The 17,264-nt window shown below is 39.4% G+C and overlaps 1 protein-coding gene and 1 non-coding gene across 2 annotated transcripts; both read right to left on the bottom strand.

Moving 5' to 3' along the window:
• Nucleotides 1-2,517: 2,517 nt before the first annotated feature.
• On the bottom strand, nucleotides 2,518-2,624 carry LOC115899866. Its single transcript, XR_004059454.1, has one exon. It is a non-coding gene; the product is annotated as a U6 spliceosomal RNA (small nuclear RNA).
• A 1,737-nt stretch (nucleotides 2,625-4,361) lies between these two features.
• On the bottom strand, nucleotides 4,362-17,062 carry CTHRC1 (collagen triple helix repeat containing 1). Its single transcript, XM_010354524.2, has 4 exons — nucleotides 16,764-17,062; nucleotides 12,221-12,442; nucleotides 9,920-10,136; nucleotides 4,362-4,874 (listed from the first exon to the last, which is right to left on the bottom strand). Exons 1-4 carry the CDS (start codon nucleotides 16,911-16,913, stop codon nucleotides 4,732-4,734), a joined length of 732 nt encoding a protein of 243 aa, XP_010352826.1. The 5' UTR covers nucleotides 16,914-17,062; the 3' UTR covers nucleotides 4,362-4,731.
• Between the last annotated feature and the right edge of the window lie 202 nt (nucleotides 17,063-17,264).

The following is a 17,264-nucleotide window of genomic DNA, read 5'->3' as shown; positions in this document are numbered from 1 at the left end:
ATAGTATTCCATGGTGTATATGTGCCACATTTTCTTTATCCAGTCTCTCACTGATGGGCATTTGGGTTGGTTCCAAGTGTTTGCTATTGTGAATAGTGCTGCAATAAGCATATGTGTGCATGTGTCTTTATAGTAGCATGATTTATAATCCTTTGGGTATATACCCAGTAATGGGATGGCTGGGTCAAATGGTATTTCTAGTTCTAGATCCTTGATGAATCACCACACTGTCTTCCACAATGGTTGAACTAATTTACACTCCCATTAACGGTGTAAAAGCATTCCTATTTCTCCACATCCTTTCCAACATCTGTTGTTTCCTTTTTTTTTTTTTTTTTTTTTTTGAGACAGAGTCTCCCTCTGCCACCAGGCTGGAGTGCAGTGGTGCAATCTCGGCTCACTGCAACCTCCTCCTCCCAGGTTCAAGTGATTCCCCTGCCTCAGCCTCCAAAGTGGCTGGGACCACAGGCACGCACCAGCACACCAGGCTAATTTTTTGTATTTTAGTAGAGATGGGGTTTCACCATGTTGGCCAGGATGGTCTCGATCTCCTGACCTCATGATCCCCCTGCCTCGGCCTCCCAAAGTGCTGGGATTACAGGCATGAGTCACTGTGCCTGGCCTGTTTCCTGACTTTTTAATGATCGCCATTCTAACTGGGGTGAGTTGGTATCTCATTGTGATTTTGATTTGCGTTTCTCTAATGACCAGTGATGATGAGCATTTTTTCATATGTCTGTTGGCTGCATAAATATCTTTTTCTGAGAAGCATCTGTTCATGTCCTTTGCCCACTTTTTGATAGGGTTGTTTTTTTCTTGTAAATTTGTTTAAGTTCTTTGTAGATTCTGGACATTAGCCCTTTGGTCAGAGGGATAGATTGCAAAAATTTTCTCCCATTCTGTTGGTTGCCTGTTCACTCTGATGATAGTTTCTTTTGCTGTGAAGAAGCTCTTTAGTTTAATCAGATCCCATTTGCCAATTTTGGTTTTTGTTGCCATTGCTTTTGGTGTTTTAGACATGAAGTCTTTGCCTATGCCTATGTCCTGAATGGTATTGCCCAGGTTTTCTTCTAGGATTTTTATGGTCCTAAGTCTCTGTTTAAGTCTTTGATCCATCTTGAGTTGATTTTTGTATAAGGTGTAAGGAAGGGGTCCAGTTTCAGTTTTCTGCATATAGCTAGCCAGTTTTCCCAACACTATTGATTAAATAAGTAATCCTTTCTCCATTTGCTTGTTTGTGTCAGGTTTGTCAAAAATAAGATGGTTGGAGATGTGTGGTGGTATTTCTGAGGCCTCTGTTCTGTTCCATTGGGTCTGTATATCTATTTTGGTACCAGTACCATGCTGTTTTGGTTACTGTAGCCTTGTGTTATAGTTTGAAGTCAGGTAGCATGATGCCTCCAGCTTTGTTCTTCTTGCCTAGGATTGTCTTGGCCATGCGGGCTCTTTTTTGGTTCCATATGAAGTTTAAAGTAGTTTTTTCCAATTCTGTGAAGAAAGTCAGTGGCAGCTTAATGTGGATCTCATCAAATCTATAAATTACTTTGGGCACTATGGCCATTTTCATGATGTTGATTCTTCCTATCCATAAGCATGGAATGATTTTCCACTGGTTTGTGTCCTCTTTTATTTCCTCAAGCAGTGATTTGTAGTTCTCCTTGAAGAGGTCCTTCACATCCCTTGTAAGTTGTATTCCTATGTATTTTATTCTCTTCATAGCAGTTGTGAATAGGAGTTCACTCCTGATTTGGCTTTCTGTTTGTTAGTTATTGGTATATAGGAATGCTTGTGATTTTTGCACATTGATTTTGTATCCTGAGACTTTACTGAAGTTGCTTATCAGCCTAAGGGAACTTTCGGCTGAGACGATGGAGTTTTCTAAATATACAATCATGTCATGTGCAAACAGAGACAATTTGACTTCCTCTCTTCCTATTTGAATACCCTTTATTTCTTTCTCTTGCCTGATTGCCCTGACCAGAACTTCCAATACCATGTTGAATAGGAGTGGTAAGAGAGGGCATCCTTGTCTTGTGCCAGTTTTCAAAGGGAATGCTTCCCGTTTTTGCCCATTCAATATGATATTGGCTGTGGGTTTGTCAAAAATAGCTCTTATTTTGAGATACATTCCATCAATACCCAATTTACTGAGAGTTTTTAGCATGAAGGGGTGTTGAATTTTGTTGAAGGCCTTTTCGGCATCTATTGAGATAATCGTGGTTTTTATCATTGGTTTTGTTTACGTGATGGATTACATTTATTGATTTGCATATAGGGATGAAGACAACTTGATCATAGTGGATAAGTTTTTTAATGTGCTGCTGGATTTGGTTTGCCAGTATTTTACTGAGGATTTTTGCATTGACGTTCATCAGAGATATTGGCCTGAAATTTTCTTTTTTTGTTATGTTTCTGCCAGGTTTTGGTATCAGGATGATGCCGGCCTCATGCAATGAGTTAGGGAGGTTTTCCTCTTTTTCTATTGATTGGAATAGTTTCAGAAGGAATGGTACCAGCAAAAATATGGAACGCTTCATGAATTAGCTTGTCATCCTTGCACAGGGGCCATGCTAATCTTCTATGTATCGTTCCAATTTTAGTATATGTGCTGCCGAAATGAGCATACCACCTTTGTCTCTTACTGTTTCTACACACATTACTTAAGCTCAACCCACCTAAAAACATAATTTCTATTTTATTAATACCCCAGTGTTTTTACTAATGTTCTTGCCTCTACCAAAACTATTCTTAACAACTTTCCCCATTTGTCAAAATTTTTACCCATCTTGGTTAACATCTCCCTATCTGCAATATTATTTCATCTAGAAATAATATCTCCTTCTACTTCCCATTTCTAGGTTATTCTGAAGCAAACTCAAGATGTCACATCACTTTATCTTAAATATTTCAGTATCTCTAAAAGATAAAAGTACTATTTAAAAAGAACCACAATACTATTACCTGGCACAAATAATAATTATTTAATATCAACTATGTCATTCAAGTTTCCCACAGTCTGGATTTTGCTGATTATATCCCTGTGGTGTCAATGAACATGCTCTTCTATCCCCTGTATTTCCCACAAATTAATGGTTAGAACTAGAGGCTAAATCAGATCCTGGCTTACTTGTGTCTTGGATAACTACTTCCTAAGTGCTGTTATATACTTTCATTAGAGGGACATAGCTGGTCTATCTCTTTTGGGAATGTTATCAGTCATTGATGTTCATTACTAGGTCCCTTCATGAGGGGTTGAAAAAAAGGTAGTATTGGAATTTTATCATTCTTTCTTCATTTACAAACTATACCACCAACATGTGATGTTACTACAAGACATATAATATTGTGTGTATGTATGTATACTTTTAGAAAGAGAAATTTCTCTTCATCAACAATTTGGTTACTCAGAGATACAGTACATACAGAGAAAGCAGAAGAAATGTTTGGTTCTATTTACCAATTTTCAAAGTAACAAGTTGGTTTGCTGGCATACTGTAAGTTGACCAATAATTTTTATTTTAATGTATTATGAACTCATGTATTTAAACATTTGATGTTTTAAACCATTGCAGTTATTCTCTTATTGATGCTTAAATTGTATCATCTTTAACAGTGAGAACCAATTGAAGTTGGCTCTTGGATCTTTTTGAGTTGTTTTTCATAGCTGCCTTGTTTTCCAGTATGACAAAATGTTCCACGGTCATATTGTACATTTCCTGCCCCATAGGTGAAATCTCCCATTTCTTCAATGATTTTTAGTTCCTTTTAGTAGGAAATGGGAGTCACATTCTGGGCATTACTGGATCGGTAATTGTTTCTGGGCCTTTTCAGTAAACAAAGCTAGATTTTGTTATTGTTTTGTAGCTTTATTTAAGATAAAGTACTTTATGAGTTCATACAGATACTTCCAATTCAAGCCCAGAACTTAACTTCACCAATCTTACATGTATACTGCCTTCATGGATTTTTTTCTGATCACCTCAGCCAGAAATGATCACTCTTCCTTTGAACCACATCACCCACTTCAATACTTTTATAGTAATCAACATATTAACCTTTAATTTATTGTCATTTCTATATATGTCTGATATTCTCTACCAAATGTTAAGGAATTTGAGGATAGAATCCATGCTTTGTTACTCTCTGTTAAATAAAGATAAAATTCCTAAAGTGCTGATATATTTCCTGACATGTAAATACCACTTTCTCTTTGTATTCCTTTAAAAATGGAATCATATTATATATGTACTAAAAATTATATAAATGAGAGTTAAATGAATAAATACAAATTGGATTTATGTTAAACTTTTCAGATATAAAGTACTAGAAACTCCATTTTAGTAGCAATTAATTTAAAGATATTAAGGTTGTTGGAAATAATTTTTATTTAACAGATATAAAAACTTCTTAACATTTACAAATTGTACAAAGATTGGTAGCTTAGATATTTTTTAAAAATGCTATACTAAGAGAAAAAACTAAAGACCACGACAATATTCCACATTATAGGTTGAGAGAATGTGACTATGAAGAAAGTATTCTAATCAACTAAAAAGAATATTGAAACCACTTTTGATTAGAGTAAAATGAATAATGCTGGATTTAAAGACGGTGTGAAGTCACACTTTGGTCTGTAACCATGTTTATTACATTAACTTATTTAAAATGTCATTTAAATGAACCATTCCAAGGTATAATAAAAAAAGAGGTAGCAAATGAAAATTAAAGCATTTATTTTGGTAGTTCTTCAATAATGATGCGAGAAACTGAATTCCATCCAGTAGAAGCATCTCCTTTTGGGTAATCTGAACAAGTACCAACCCAGATAGCAACATCTACTAATCCAGCACCAATTCCTTCACAAAGTCCTTCCACTGCAAGACAAAGATGAAAGTTACATCTTTCTTTAGAACAAAGAGCAAAATCCTTTAATTTTATAACTTTAGAAAGCTAGTTTGTAATTCTGTTTAATGTAATGCTACTTAAACATTCTAATACTTGATAAGGTTTTCATAATAAAGTCCTCTTTTTCTAAATTGATACATAAATATTTTTAAAAGATGTATACATATCCATTCTATGATACAAGTTTAACAGTCAGTGTTCTTACAGGTTTCAATCTTAAAACCAGAATTTGCATAGTTACAGAGATAGCTTAAAACAAAAAAGCAATTTATTTGAGTAAACAAAGAAAGGCTATCTATACTTTTTAAAGCCAAGACTTTCATTTGATATGCAAGTCTTTTTTAAAAAAGAAAACCCTTTCCAACACTTATCTGATAAGTGATGCTAGACAAGTAGACGAAATAACTTTTTTTTTTTTTTGAGATGGAGTCTCACTCTGTTGCCCAGGCTGGAGTGCACTGGCGCAATCTCAGCGAACCGCAACCTCCGCCTCCCAGGTTCAAGCAATTCTCCTGTCTCGGCCTCCTGAGTAGCTGGGACTACAGGCACGCGCCTCCACACCTGGCTAATTTTTTGTATTTTTAGTAGAGATGAGGTTTCATCGTGTTAGCCAGGATGGTCTCGATCTCCTGATCTCATGATCTGCCCACTTCGGCCTCCCAAAGTGCTGGGATTACAGGCATAAGCCAGTGTGCCCACCAGAAGAAATAACTTTTATAACATTAAAAGAAATTCTACATAATCATTACACCAGTCCTTCAATCTGGGAATCCCATTTTACACAGAATTTCCTCATAGTGAAAAAACATAAACCAAAAAAAAAAAAAACAAACCTGCTTTTCCTCTGTGTTTTTATGCATTGTAATTATGCACCTTTTCACATGTCCTCTGGACTTTCAACTACTAACAATACAAGTTGCATTCCATCTTACCAAAGTCTTCTCTTAAATTAAAAAAAAAAAAATCTCTTAGTGACCATTTTAGCAGGCAAAAAGACATGGTACCTTTGATGTATGTGTAAAGCTGGAGAAGAAACTGTAGGTTGGCAGATTCTTTAAGAAAATGAATCCTGGTTTTCTGTCCTTGTGATAGTTTGCTCACTCGTAGGTGGGAATTGAACAATGAGAATGCTTGGACACAGGGCAGGGAACATCACACCCCGGGCCCGTCGTGGGGTTGGGGGCAGGGGGAGGGATAGCATTAGGAGAAATACCTAATGTAAATGATGAGTTAATGGGTGCAGCAAACCAACATGGTACATGTAGACCTATGTAACAAACCTGCATGTTTTGCACATGTACCCTAGAACTTAAAGTATAATAATAATTTAAAAAAAGAAAGAAAATGAATCCTGGTATATAAGCACTGTAGTGGATGACTTCATGTGACTAGTTAGGCTTCCTATTTGATTGAGGTTACTGCATTCCTGCTGAGACCCAGGGATGTAGGTCTGAAGCAATCTGCTTACATAAACTATCACAGGAGTAAATCCAAGGCAAGTCTCTCAGAATCCAGGGACCTGTCTCTGGTTCAGGCCTCTTCCCAAGTTGGGGAAACTAAATAGTAGGACCACAATCCCATTTAATCTGGTATTCTTAGTACCATGACAAGTGGAAATGCCTAGAAATGCTCATGTTTTCCCAAGGTCTTGATAGCCATGGCCTAGAAACTTGTTCACTTCCCCCTATGGCCTAAGAACATCAGACAAACTTGGGTCTTGCATCAGCCTCATCTAAGGAGAGTCAAATGGTCACTTCATGGTCTTTAGCAGATGAAATAATGTTGAATGAACATTTTTGCTGTGATAATGTAGTATGATAGCTTGTTAAGTGAAAACGATATGTTGGATTGGGAGTTCTCAACCTGTTTTCCTCTTAGACCCGTGTAACAGATGACAACCATTTGTCAAACTCCCACGGGCATATCAAGGCTTTAAGCCATCCTCTGATATGCTAACTGTAAGTGCACCCCTTTCCTTTCCCTTAAGAGAGACTATCAGCATGTCAGAGAAAGTGATTCTATTACAGAGGTAACTTTTAATCCACAATAATACAAAACTGTTCTTAACAAATTACTTGTGACACTCCACCCAACTGATCACACCAAATGAGTTTGCACACAATGGTTGGGAAATGCTATGTTAAATTATTTATAAAGTATATGCATGTATAAGTCACAGTTCCTGGGCCTAAGGGCTTACATTAGCAAAATATTAACACACACCTTAAAGATAATAGAATGTAAGTTGCTTATATCAACCACTGTCTAAACATATCACTTCCTAATCAAATTTTATTTTTAATATCTAGATTCTTATTTTAAAGACTGTTTCTTAGATGGGAAGCACATATCTAAGGACTTAGTGAAGAAGGTTTTTAATCTGATTACAAAGAGAACTGGAAGCCAAGAGAACAGGGAGTTGGTTTCTGCTCTCCTGAACACCAATTCTACTTTCCTGTGTAAGACGCTGTATTTCCCTGGGTTTCTCAATATGCAAAGAGAGGGGGGTTAAAATCTCTTCTTTATGTTTTAAGGATATTGTGAGGATCTGAGGGAAAATGTAGAGGGGATGCCCTTGATTGCTTAGGAATAAATTGGTTTTGGGGTTCAGTATCTAACTTGGAGCCCCAAATAATGCTAAAATGTTATTTCTGAGGGAAGGGAAGAGTGAGATTATCTCCTCCCTCCCCTCAACCATTTTTAAGTATAAGATTAGTGAAAAATCTGTCCAAGAAATCAAGGGAATGATGCTAACCATATGTACAGTTTCTTATTTTTCTTCTATGAAAAGGCATATGAATATAACAGTATGTACACTTTCTGATGCTACCAGGCTGTGCTGTCATGGTGTGCCATCCACTGCAACTCAAGAAACCAAAATGGCCGACAAACAAATATTGATAGTGGTGTCTCTAGAGGATGAGATTAATAATTTGCATTTTGTTTTGTTTTTTGTTTTTTTAACTCTTCTACTTTCTGGTATTTTCTAAACTTTCTTTAATGAATCTTAAAATAGAACAAACAGGCTGGGCATGGTGGCTCATGCCTGTAATCACAGCACTTTGGGAAGCTGAGCAGCAGGATCACTTGAGGCCAAGTGTTCAAAGTTGCAGTGAGCTATGATCCTGCCACTGTACTCCAGGCTGAGCAACAGAGTAAGACCCTGTCTCTAAAATAGATAAATAAATAAACAAATACATAAGTACATAAAACAACCCAATGATATTTTTCTGACAGTTTAAGTGACCACTGAATGTCTTTTTTCTCATACTAAGTGGAAACAGAGAATACAGAAATAGTATAAAAATTTTCTCTTTTACAAATTTGGCAGACAGTATCCACCCTTTTAAAGGATAAGGCAGAAAAATCAGTTAGTCTGAGCCAGTAGTTCTCAATTTTGGCTGAACATTAGAATAATCAGGAGTTGTTTTTTTTTTTTTTTTTTTTTTTTGAGACTGGGACTCTCACTGTCATCACTCAGGATGGAGTGCAGTGGGGCAGTCTCAGCTCACTGCAACCTCCGCCTCCTGGGCTGAAGCCATCCTCCCACCTCAGCCTCCCTAGCAGTTGGGACTAATTTTTTTGCTTTTTTTTTTTTTTTTTTTTTTGTAGAGATGGGGTTTCACTATGTTGCCCAGGTTTGTCTCAAACTGCTAGGCTCAAGTGATTGCCCGCATCAGCCTCCGAAAGTGCTGGGATTATAGGTGTGAGCCATGCCCGGCCAACCAAGAAATATTTAGAAAGTCCCATTGCCAAGTCTGTACCCAGACCTATTAAATCTGACTCTCTGGAAGGGTGGGATAGGCATTTCTTTTTAAAGTTTCCACAGTTCCTAAAGTGAGCCCAACATGCAGCCAAAGTTGAAAGACCACTGCTCTATGGCATTACTGGCTATTTTGCCATGTCATTTAACTCATTGATTTTCAAGCCTGGGGCACATCAGAATCACCAGGGGATCTCAAAAGAAGACATTCATGCAGCCAACAGACACGTGAAAAAATGCTCATCATCACTGGCCATCAGAGAAATGCAAATCAAAACCACAATGAGATACCATCTCACACCAGTTAGAATGGCAATCATTAAAAAGTCAGGAAACAACAGGTGCTGGAGAGGATGTGGAGAAATAGGAACACTTTTACACTGTTGGTGGGATTGTAAACTAGTTCAACCATTGTGGAAAACAGTATGGCGATTCCTCAAGGATCTAGAACTAGAAATGCCATATGTATGACCCAGCCATCGCATTACTGGGTATATACCCAAAGGATTATAAATCATGCTGCTCTAAAGACACATGCACACGTATGTTTATTGTGGCACTATTCATAATAGCAAAGACTTGGAATCAACCCAAATGTCCATCAGTGATGGACTGGATTAAGAAAATGTGGCACATATATACCATGGAATACTATGCAGCCATAAAAAGGATGAGTTTGTGTCCTTTGTAGGGACATGGATGCAGCTGGAAACCATCATTCTCAGCAAACTATCACAAGAACAGAAAACCAAACGCCACATGTTCTCACTTGTAGGTGGGAATTGAACAATGAGATCACTTGGACACAGGAAGGGGAACATCACACACCAGGGTCTATTGTGGGGACTGGGGAGGGGGAAGGATAGCATTAGGAAATATACCTAATGTAAATGACAAGTTAATGGGTGCAGCACACCAACATGACACATGTATACATGTGTAACAAACCTGCACGTTGTGCACATGTACCCTAGAACTTAAAGTACAATATTAAAAAACAAACAAAACACAGAAGCTGTGGTCTTACGGCTAGAGATTCTGAGTCAGTTCATCAGAGATAAGGCCCAGGCATCTATATATTTTTAAAAGATCGAGAGGTAATGCAGAAGTACAACCCAGGGTGGAGAACCATGCATTGAAAACTTGTAGAGGTGCCTTTACAGTAGGTTAGTGAACCAACATGATAGTGGGACTCAAAACTAATCTTACTTAGATCTGAGGTATATCTTACAATGTCGCAATTTTACATACCAGAAGAAGTGCGATGAATATTAATTGTTGAATTCATTTCAGGGCTTCCTTGGTCCAAATAAATGATAGCTTCAATGGGAAGAGGTCCTGAACATTCAGCTCCATTGAATGTGAAATACCAACGCTGACAGCATGCATTTCTGCATTTTAGCCGAAGTGAGCCACTGAACAAAACTCTTAGAGCGCTGTTTGAACGCATCTTTGTAAATGTACACTCCTGTCACAAACATAGAAATGGGATTTAAGTAACATTTTCTATTCTAATTAAAAAGAGCTTTTGAGATTGGTGAATTTTACTTAACTATCCTTTTCCCCAAAATGTATTTAAAAAGTTTAACTCGGCTGGGCGTGGTGGCTCATGCCTGTAAACCCAGCACTTTGGGAGGCCGAGGGGGGCAGATTACTTGAGGCCAGGGGTCTGAGACAAGCCTGGCCAACATGGCGAAACCCATCTCTGCTAAAAATACAAAAAATTAGCGGGGTGTGGTGCGGCGCACGCCTGTAATCCCAGTTACTCGGGAGGCTGAGGTGTGAGAATCGCTTGAACCCGGGAAGTGGAGGTTGCAGTAAGTCGAAATTGTGCCACTGCACTTTGGCCTGGGCAAGAGAGTAAGACTGTCTCAAAAAAATTAAAAAAAAAAAAAAACTTAACTTTTATAGAGGGAGAGAGATTTTCTGCAAGCTAGATAAGAGATTTTGATATAGAAACTCTAAGAAAATCAAATTGCAGCTTTCTTAGAACTTTTCACCCCATTGAGGGTATCTTTCAGATTTACCAAAAAAGGCTAGCCTTTAGTACTTTTGATAAACTCAATTTATGTATTTCCTCTTTTTTTGCATTCAAAAAATACTTACTGAGCACCTGCTATGTGCTAGATGGTACAGATAGAGCAGTTAACAAACCAGAATCCCTACCCTCATGGAACTTACATTCTAGACTAGTGCTGTCCATTCGTATTCACTCTTGATCTGTTTCTTTTCGAGCAACAGCAAACAGTATGAGGGAGTAAAGGATAGGCAGAGTTTTTAGTCTTTATCTATATGACACAATGATAAGGCCCAGGTTTCTTGTTTGCTTATTTTCTCATTGGTCATTGCAAATCTGACTGTTTATTGACTCATGGACCCATTATCCTTTACTTGTAGAAGGTTCTGATACCCATCCTGACCATTGCTAAAAGGAACTTGAAAATATATTAATAATTCAGAACCCACAAGGATAGCTTTTAGAAAGAACTCAGTAACCTTTGATGAACAACTATAAACAACCAAGTCTATCAATGTCAGATGTTTAAATAACTAGGGAACATTTTAACAAAATGCTTTCTAGAAACACACATGAACACAGAAAAAGTCAGAGTCATCATAACTATGGAAGCTACATAGAAATTCTATCACAAAACAATTAAATTAAGATAGTCTCAAACTCTTATAGATAATAGAGCAGAAAAAGCTGAGATAAGGAATAGGGATTATACAAAGTGCAGCTTAAAATCTTAGAGTCTTATGAAACGAAAATTTCTTGTAATTGCTTGATGGTAGCAGCAAAATCATGAAGTAATATGTTGTGAATATGGAACCATATACAGAGTTGGTCAACAAGAGAAAAGAGACGTATAAATAGCATCAACTTCTTCAACTCTCTTCCATGCCAGTGGACTTGCCAATTACTTTTGAAGCAAACACTAATCAAAGTGACTGAAACATTAGTCAAAATACATTACCAGACAGGCTATTTTGAGTAATTCCCCACCTCTCAGCCTTCATGTTGCAGAATAACTTAAAATAATTGCTGTAGTATCTCACATCTAACCCATTTCACTTCTCTTAGGCTTAGCAGTTTTAAGCTGGGCATGCTACCTGAATAAAGACAAACACCAGTGGACTTCTGCTTCCAGATCAATGTGGTAATTTCTTGGAAATTGTTTCCCACCTTTATGTCTGAAGCCAGGGCAAATTTTCTTAGACTAAATTTAAATTTACTTTAGGATAAGATTGGAAAGTTGCTTACTGTCCAACACAGACACATATGCTCTCTTTTGTTTGCATTTTTAAAAAGTATGTTATTTTAGATACTATGATTAAAATGATATGCATTTGTCTTAGAAATATCTTTATGAAATTCTGAAATGTTATAAAGTTTTTCATTAGTTTTAGATTAAAAGTCACATGCTACATACTTCTCTTTTTTAAGTCTTTTTAGTTAAAAAATAATAATAAAATGTCACCTAAAAATTAACACTAAAATATGAAAACCCTTAAATTTTGTTTCAATTTTAAAATAATTCAAACTTTACTTACCGCGATTTTCCCAAGATCTATGCCATAATTCAGTGAACTCCATGAACACTGCTTGTAGTTGGGTGTCCAGGACTCCTCAAAGCTTTCCCTCAAACATTCCCCCTTTTCTCCTTTGAATCCATCCCGACCTGGAATCCCAGGGGTACCCGGAATGCCATTGGCCCCAGGGCTCCCATCTCGACCAGGCACTCCTGCTGGCCCTTGTAAGCACATTCCATTATACTATAATGAGAAAGAAAAGGCAAAGAAAACTCTCACCACTTAAGAGTCAAAGACTCAGTATGATTAGAATTGCATTTATTTTGAGCGCTTGGAGTCAAGAATCCCTTCATACCACACGCCCATGTTCTAGATGAGTTATTATAGAGAATTCATTTTCAAATTATTTCTAAAATACTGTGATTTCTTTCATTTTTTTTTTAGTGCACAAACCTTACACACACACAGGTACACACACACACATCAGAGGAGGACGAAATTATTTCATTTACCTGCTCCCTTCTACTGCTCATTATAAGCATATACAATTTTAAATAGCTGTATTCCAAGGTGGAAATAGTTTGATATTCTGCTTTTTTCTTCTAACTCTGTATCTTGCAAAGAGACTTGGACTTTTACAGTTTTATGCAAACATTGCACTATTTTTGGATACATAGTTTATTTCTACTTTTTTCTTATGAATATTATTTTTATCCATATAGCCTTTTTCTTCTTTTGAATTATTTCCCTAAGATAAATTCCTAGGGAACATAATTATAAAATAAAATCTTAAGAGTCAATCATTATCTTGTACCAGCAGTATCTCCAACTTGGATATGAAAATCCCTGCTTCTCCCTGTTTTTTTTTTTTTTTTTTTTTTTTTTTTTTTTTTTTGAGACGGAGTCTCGCTCTGTCGCCCAGGCTGGAGTGCGGTGGCGCGATCTCGGCTCACTGCAAGCTCCGCCTCCCGGGTTCATGCCATTCTCCTGCCTCAGCCTCCCGAGTAGCTGGGACTGCAGGCGCCCGCCACCTCGCCCGGCTAATTCTTTTTTGTATTTTATTTTAGTAGAGACGGGGTTTCACCGTGTTAGCCAGGATGGTCTTGATCTCCTGACCTTGTGATCCGCCCGCCTCGGCCTCCCAAAGTGCTGAGATTACAGGCTTGAGCCACCGCACCCGGCCGCTTCTCCCTGTTTTTAAGCGGGGTAAGCAGTGCTTAACATTTCTGGCCTCTCACCCCACCCCTCCTCCCCAAGGAGAAGCAGTAAGTGCCCTAGTTTCAGCTGACCATTAGTTCCCAACAGAGGACCATTCACAATCTGTCAAACTGTCTGTAAGGACTAGGATTCTCTATGTTAGTTTTGGGGAAGGATATCTTGTAGCATGAATTCTAGAGCCAGTTTCTTTGGATTTTATCCCGGCGCCACCTTACATTAGCTCTGCGAGACAGGGCAAGTTATTCAACATTTTGGTGCCTGTTTCCTTATCTGTAAAATGTGGATGATAATAAAGAGTCTTACTTTATAGGGTTTGTATGAGATTTAAGTGAATAATATATAAAATGTGCTTAGAACAATGCCTGGAACACAGCAAACACTGCGTGTGTCAGCCATTATTATTCCTATGATTCCCCCAAGACCAGTGCAAGGCAGCGACTCTGGGTAAGTGTGTCCACTGCCCCGGGTGGACCTTTCAGGGTCTAGACCTGGGGAAGAGAGCATTAGCAAACCCACCAGCCTAGCACACATAAGCCATACACACCAATGCTGTATGATCAGTGGTAAAGGTGATATCTTGTGCTCCACCTGTCTAATTCCTGTGTCTACACCTGAATTGGTTCAGCTAGGAACAAAGGTGCCATTTATTAGACACTCCAAAACCCAAGCCAATCCATTTAAATTTTTACTCTAACATTTCCTCTAATTGTGTAAGTTGCCTAGTATTATCATTCTGTATAACTACTTTCCAGTGAAAACAAAAAACAAAGTTTCTTAGATATTAAAGTAACTTCAAAGCTTATCTTTTGACTACAGTATCTGGGATTGGATGATAAAATCCAATAGTTATCTGGGAAAAATCTGATATAATTAGACTGATGTTTGCTAATCAATTTGCTTTTCCATCGCCAGTTTGAGTTTTGGTTTGATAAATGATTTTTTAAGTCTTTGACATTGCCATTTTCCTGACTGTAAGAAGAAAAAGACACTACTACTCATTTACTGTCAGAGAAATAGTAAAAAAAAAAAAAAAAAAAAAAAAAAAAAAAAAAAAAAAAAAAAAAGAAAGAAAAGAAAAAGCATTTAACAATTGCAAAAGTATTCAGACACACTAAATAAAGTATTTTAAAAGTACGAAATATTTCAAAAGTTTGGTGTGTTTTAGACTTTATTTTTATGTTAGTAATTTAATTCACTTTCACAAGCAGATATATACAATGTTTAGATATACATTTCAAATGGGAATAAGACTGCTTCTGATATTCTTTGATTTTTTTTAACCATTATTCCCCTCAGGGCAAGATGCTTACACAGACTAAATTTTATTTTCTTATATATCAGTGGATCTCAACCAGGGACAATTTTGTCCTCCAGGGGTCACTTGGCTATGTCTAGAGACATTTTTGGTTGTCACAACTTGGCAGGGGGGTTGCTACTGGTATCTAGTCTGTACAAACAAGGGATGCTGCCAAATATGCTACAATGCACAGGACACTCCCCACAAGAATTATCTGGCCCAACATGTCCATCGTGCCATATTGGGAATTTTTATTCACCTTTTCATCTAAAAGATACATTTCAGAAACTATATAACTTTACTTGACTCGATTCCACAGGTGTTACATCAGTCTTCTACTTTAAAATGCTAACCCAACACATGCTTAGTACTCTCAGTAAATGTCTGTGGAATGAAAAAAAAAATGTTGAAGGGAAGCGCACTTTTATACGCCCCTGTTTCTTTCGCTGGCCACCAGGGGGCAGACCTTGGTGGAAGCTTGAAAGGAACGCTTTGAAAGATCCTATACAAAGAAGTTGCTTTACAGAATCTGCTGAAACCTTAATGACTGTGGACTTTTTCTGTCAGCAAAACCAAATTCAACCTACAGGATGCACCTGAGCCTGACTGCAAAATCTTCTCCAAGTCTGGCTAGAGTTGTAGGAAACCACAGGTACCGTAAATCCTTGAAGGGGGAAAAATAGCAAGCTTCACAGGAAAAATGGGCATTTTGTGTATCATAACTACAAATTCATAAAATGCAAACTAGACATGAACCACACTCATTTGGTACAGTTTTAATAATTTGGACACTTAAAATAGAACTGTTGCCTGAACACATAGTCCCCTTTTGTGGAGAAAAATTACACAGCCTGTCACCAAAAAGTGCTATAGTGAAATGGGGGGAATTTTTTTTCCAGCACTTTTGAATCCAATATAGAACTAGCTGCCAGGGAACTTGGTATATTAGCTCAGTTTAAAATGGCAGCTTAACAAATTCAAACCTTTCTTTAAAAAAAAAAAAAAAAAAATTGCCCCAACTTACGTCTTGCAATGCCTGTAAGTCGTGTTTGTCTTTAAGTGAGACTGAAGTTTATGATATGCCAAGGACTATGGTAGCTGTGAAAGGCTCCCTCATATCACAGGGCAGAGAACCTCTCCGCTCTCCACTGGGTTTGTTGATTTTTAGAGGGAAGGATTTTAAGCAAACATACCTTCCCACAGATGAGCCCCTGGAAAGCACTACGGCCGTTCATTTCCAGTTTCCTGGAAACTGTTTTCTCCCCTAGCTTGACTGTGATGCTCCTACCTGGCGGCCACATCCGAAGACCCAGGGTGTGTGTAAGGACTGACTGCCCATTTGGTTTAAACAGAAGAAGCAAAAGAGGTCCTTAGGGGGTTAGCGCCCGGCCCCTTCATTTCCCCTTCCGGCCTTAAACCCTCTGAACCATTCCTAGTCCCAGCTGTGGTTGTCCAACAAAGTAAATTGCAGCCCATACTCCCTAGGAAGATGACCCAACGTGACTCATAGTCTTCAAGTTACAAAGAGTTGGACGGATGCTTTGTGGGGGTTGTTTTTCTCTCTCGCAGGCAGACGTGGCCACCAGCCCCAACAAAGGACACGTTGCACCGCCCTGGCCCAGGTCCAGGTCCATGGGATCAGCGAGGCCAGGATTTTTCCCAGGTCCACTTCGGACCTACCCAAGCTCCTCATCCTACTCTCACTGCCACCCTATCCCTCCCACCCTTCCCAAGGGGTACCCCTGGGGCCAGAAATTATTGGGAGACTCCCTGTACTTCAGGGAGTCCCACTGGGCCCATATCGCATGCCCGCTCCACGATGGCCTCCCATTTTGGTCTCGCCTCTGAGTTCCAAGACTCACTGCACGCATAACCAAGGTCCTTCTTTACCTGTAAATAAAAAGCATGACACCCAGGCCCAGCAAGACACACGACACACAGCTGTACAGGCAGACACCCCCAACACCCGGACTGACGCCCTGCCTGTGCGGCGCGCGGCCAGGTCCCCTCCACCAGAGCGGCGGTCCGGCTCGGCTCCCCCGGACTCACCAGGTCCACCACCTCCCTCTGCCGGAGCTGCGCCTTTTGCTTCCCCTTGGGGATCTCAGAGGCGCTCGACGGCGCGGGCAGCTGCAGCAGCAGGAGCAGCAGGAGGCTTCGGAGCCGCTGCGGGGAGGCGGCGGGGCCCTGGGGTCGCATGGCTCCGGGCTGCCCGGCAGCGCGGAGCTGGAGGCGGAGGAGGAGACCGAGGAGCTGAACGTGGTCAGTTTCTGGCCCCGCCGCGCTCGGAGGCCGCCGCAGGCTGCATCAATGCGCCTTTCACCCGCGGGCCTCTCTCCCTCCCTCAATACCTCCCGCCCCCGCGACACCCGGAGCTTCCATCCCGTAATAGGCCCCGAGCCCCCACCCCGAGCCGGGCGTGGGGCGGACCGAAGACGGAGCCCGCCCTCTCCTACTGCAGTCGCACTGCCTGCCAGGACCCCCGTGGGGCTGCGCAGACCCCAGTGGAGAGCCCGCCTGCAGGGTCGGGGCGGAGTAGCCGTGGTCAGG

This window comes from Rhinopithecus roxellana, chromosome 9, assembly GCF_007565055.1.
Source record: "Rhinopithecus roxellana isolate Shanxi Qingling chromosome 9, ASM756505v1, whole genome shotgun sequence".
Taxonomy (NCBI): Eukaryota; Metazoa; Chordata; class Mammalia; order Primates; family Cercopithecidae; genus Rhinopithecus; species Rhinopithecus roxellana.
This window is presented reverse-complemented; position numbering and strand designations above follow the sequence as displayed.

Coding starts and splice junctions, on each gene's coding strand:
- CTHRC1 (XM_010354524.2), bottom strand. CDS start 16,913: ATGCGACCCCAGGGCCCCGCCGCCTCCCCGCAGCGGCTCCGAAGCCTC. Junction 10,137..12,220: donor TAGATCTTGGGAAAATCGCG/GTAAGTAAAGTT, acceptor TGTTTGTGACAG/GAGTGTACATTTACAAAGAT. Junction 4,875..9,919: donor TATTCATCGCACTTCTTCTG/GTATGTAAAATT, acceptor TTTGTCTTGCAG/TGGAAGGACTTTGTGAAGGA.